This window comes from Otolemur garnettii, unplaced genomic scaffold (genome assembly GCF_000181295.1).
Source record: "Otolemur garnettii isolate 467f Iridium unplaced genomic scaffold, OtoGar3 scaffold00009, whole genome shotgun sequence".
NCBI lineage: Eukaryota > Metazoa > Chordata > Mammalia > Primates > Galagidae > Otolemur > Otolemur garnettii.
In genome coordinates, this window is record NW_003852404.1 from 2,974,238 (window position 1) to 2,977,914 (window position 3,677).

Genomic DNA, 3,677 nt, shown 5'->3' on the forward strand with positions numbered 1-3,677 from the left:
GCCAAACAACAATGACAACTACAACCAAAAAATAGCCAGGTGCTATGGCAGGCACCCATACTACCAGCTACTTGGGAGGCTGAGGCAGGAGAATTACTTAAGCCCAAGAGTTTGAGGTTGCTGTGAGCTGTGACACCACAGCACTCTACCCAGGGCAACAGCTTGAGACTCTGTCTCAAAAACAAACAACAACAAACCTGTATGTTTCATATAAGCTCATAGTTGAAATCAATAACACCAACAAATACAGTTATCTAGTTGTCCTGAGAAGCCATGCCAGGCTGCAGGATGACTCAAATGACAAAGGATAGGAGCATGTGATCCAAAATGTTAGCAGTGCTCATCTCTAAGTGGTGAGAATTGAATTCTTTTTGGTTTTGCTCATTTTCTCAATTTTCTACATATAGTAACAGGATAATGAGAAAAAGTATCATAATTACAAATTTTCCTTAGTATTTCAGCTCCTGGTGTAGCTATTTTTAGTGAAGACTGATTGGATCAGAGCAAGAACAGTAAATATCCACCTATCCATCCATCTACCCACCCACCCACCGACCGGACGGCTCAACATGTAAGGCCCTCAGTAAGCTGCTGCAAGGGATACAATGGAGCATGAAACAAGAAACTGAACGTCCAGGTGCTTACTATGCAGGATGTATAAAAATACTGCAGAGGATTGTGATGTGCCACCAGAGATTTTTCTTTTTTTGCAAGTGCTATATGAATTCAGAAGGGGGGAGAAAATACTCGACACAGTTACCCTCTTTTCAGCACCAGTCAGGAATTCCTCCTTGGCTGTTTCCAGGAACTCCACAATAGGTCTCAGCTGTGTTACACACCGTATCAGGTCCTCTTTGTGTTCTAGTAACAGAACAGACAAGGTCTTTCCCTCCTCTGTGCTCCCTGGGGGAGAAAGAGTTAGAGACACACAAGAGAAGCTAGTCAATTTGAAGAAAATGACAGCATGGTTTGTCAAGAGAGATCTAACAGAATAGTAAAGTGATTTTCAGCTTATTCTGAGCACCTGAATGTAGAATCTCTTTTACAGAGGAAAATACTTTATTATTCTGTTTAAACTCTATGAAAGGAAAAATGTTTCATTTATCTGTCGAAACACAAAGCTGCAGAGCCAGCCAGAGGTTAACTTCTGGTTGGCAAGGCCAGTGCTTTGTACCTAACCCAAATGAGAGAAACTTCAGTCTTTAAGTGCTGTCAGCAAACTGGTTCACCCTGGGCATCCAAGTCATTGAACTGGATGTGTGGCTTTCTGAAGGACAGGAGAACATTGATGGTATTCTCCAACTTCGAGGCACCAGACTAGTTAACCATAAGGATAGAAATAGAGACTCAAATTTAGTCTGTATATATTTAACATGCAGCTTCTGGAATTGCATGTAGAACTTATGTAAAAACCACTTAATAGTGAAGCCACTAAAAAAGTGTACCACTGGAACAAACTTTATAGCATCTTCCCAGAATAAAACTCAGTCATTCCAGTGGGCAGGATTTTCTCCTACCTTTTGGCTGCACTGTTTCTACACCTTCTGGTTTTCTGTTTAACAGTGCTGTTTTTACTGCAGGATTAGAATCTTGGTACAGCCTCAAGAGGGACACCACCGTTTGGACATCCAGGCTCTCATCTCTGACTTTATCCAGGATTTTCTGGAATGCTGAATGTCCTTCTTCAGCCTCAAGACATTTCATTATGGTCTAAGGAACAAAAGTATCCAGAGAGAGATTAGCCAGCCACAAGAACCACATGCTGCTCTTGCATTTGGCAAGCAAAGCTCTCAACAGTTTGATCCTTACCCGCCACACTTTCTTCCCCAGTGGCAGTTCCAACACACCCCACTGTCTCCTGTTCCCACCCCTGTTGTCTGGAGGACTCCTATTCCACATTTCCACACTCTAACCTTGATAAAGGTTACCTCTGCTGGGAAGCCTTTCCTAACCACAGGCCCTATCTCCTCTTTACTGCTTTTGTTTTTTATGGAGACAGAGTCTCACTGTGTCACTCTGGCTTCATCATAACTCGCTTCAACCTCAAACTACTGGGCTCAAAAAATCCTCCTACTTCAGCCTCTCAAGTAGCTGGGACTACAGGTTTGTGTTGCTACAGCTGGCTCATTTTTCTGTCTTTTGCAGAGACAAGGTCTTCCTCTTGCTCAGGTTGGTCTTACACACTTGGTCTCACAAGATCCTCCCGGCTGAGCCTTCCAGAGTGCTAGGATTATAGGTATGAGTCACTGTACACGGCCTCTCTTCCCTATTAGACTTCTGGAAGCCAGGAACTATGCTTTCTAAAGCTCAGTACCCCTGCAACTAGTGTGGCCTGACACACAGTAGGTGTTCTGTGAATGTTTAACAAGATGCACTCTTATCTAATGACACCTTTCTGAATCTTATAATATTTTGAGTATTTCTTGGGCAAGGATATCTGAATTTAAATGGAATGAACTGTCATTTTATTATTTGAGAATGCAATTAAAATCTCACAATTTAGGAAAAAGAGCACTTTAAGTCATTTACATTACAAATGATAGATATTTAAAAAGACATGGGCCTTATTAATTTTAGACAGATTCTATAGCAATTAAGGTTAACAAAGTATTGGCTTGTAATTGCCAGCTATAAGAAGAACATATGATTCACATATTAATTATCCCATGTTAATGACTGCTTCCAACCTGAAGGGGCTTTGCAGTTTCTTCCCCTAACCAAACCTGTTTACACAACAAGCCTTCAAGCCTTGCCTCTGGTCTTGTGCCCCTTGACTCTCAGTGGCACTTGGCACTGGCATTGCCACTGCATCGCAACTCTTCTCTGACTTCAGTAACACTGCAGCCTTTCCCAAACTCATAATCATAAATAGTACCCTTGGAGAGATTTTATCTTTCTCCCTTCCTCCCAAATAAACAGGACTTACAAATGAGTTAGCTCTTGTGTATCTTTTTTTTGCTTTATCTTGCTTCTTAATCATGCAATTGCTGTATAAAAGTAAATTAAATGTTAAAAAAATTTCCTGTTTTTTGGTCATCTTCAAAAGTAAACATAGATAAAACACAGTTTAATAACCCACATTAAGGTATCATTAGAGTAAGTAACTTCCAAGAACCTAAGGTAACTCATCTTCTATTTAAAAAAATAATAAGGCCGGGCACAGTGTCTCATGCCTGTAATTCTTGAACTTTGGGAGGCTGAGGTGGGAGGACTGTTGAAGGCAAGGAGTTTGAGACCAGCTTGGGCAACATAGCAAGACCCCACCTCTCTCTTAAAAAAAAAAAATAGCTAGGTTATGGTGAGGCACACCTGTAGCCCCAGCAACTTGAGAGGCTGAGGCTGGATGGCTGATTGAGCCCAGGAATTCGAGGCTGCAGTGAGCAATGATCATACCACTGTACTCTAAGCCTGGGCAACAAAGCAAGACATTATCTCACAATCAAAGAAAAAATAATAAAAAACAACAAATACAACTCATCAGTTAATGCTTAGTTCCCTCTGATCAAATTGAATCAATGTTTCATGCTTTTGTTAGTCTATTTTCAATATGCCTATTTGCTAATAGCCACAGGGCCCCTGTATTAGGCAGCCTCTAAAGTGGCTCCCAATGATCCCTTACTCTAGGTATTTAGACCCTTGGGCTGAACCTCATGACTTGCTTCTTTTTTTTTTTTTTT

General features: G+C 41.1%; 1 protein-coding gene across 1 annotated transcript in view; it reads right to left on the bottom strand.

The window, feature by feature from the left end:
• ZBTB40 (zinc finger and BTB domain containing 40) overlaps positions 1-3,677 on the bottom strand; it is a 74,412-nt gene that overhangs the window by 26,784 nt on the left and 43,951 nt on the right. Inside the window, exons 4-5 of the mRNA XM_003783813.3 lie at positions 1,518-1,710; positions 761-903 (exon numbers count right to left, since the gene is read on the bottom strand). Of these exons, the coding sequence (XP_003783861.1) occupies positions 761-903; positions 1,518-1,710 (336 nt within the window). The remainder of the gene's footprint in view (positions 1-760; positions 904-1,517; positions 1,711-3,677) is intronic.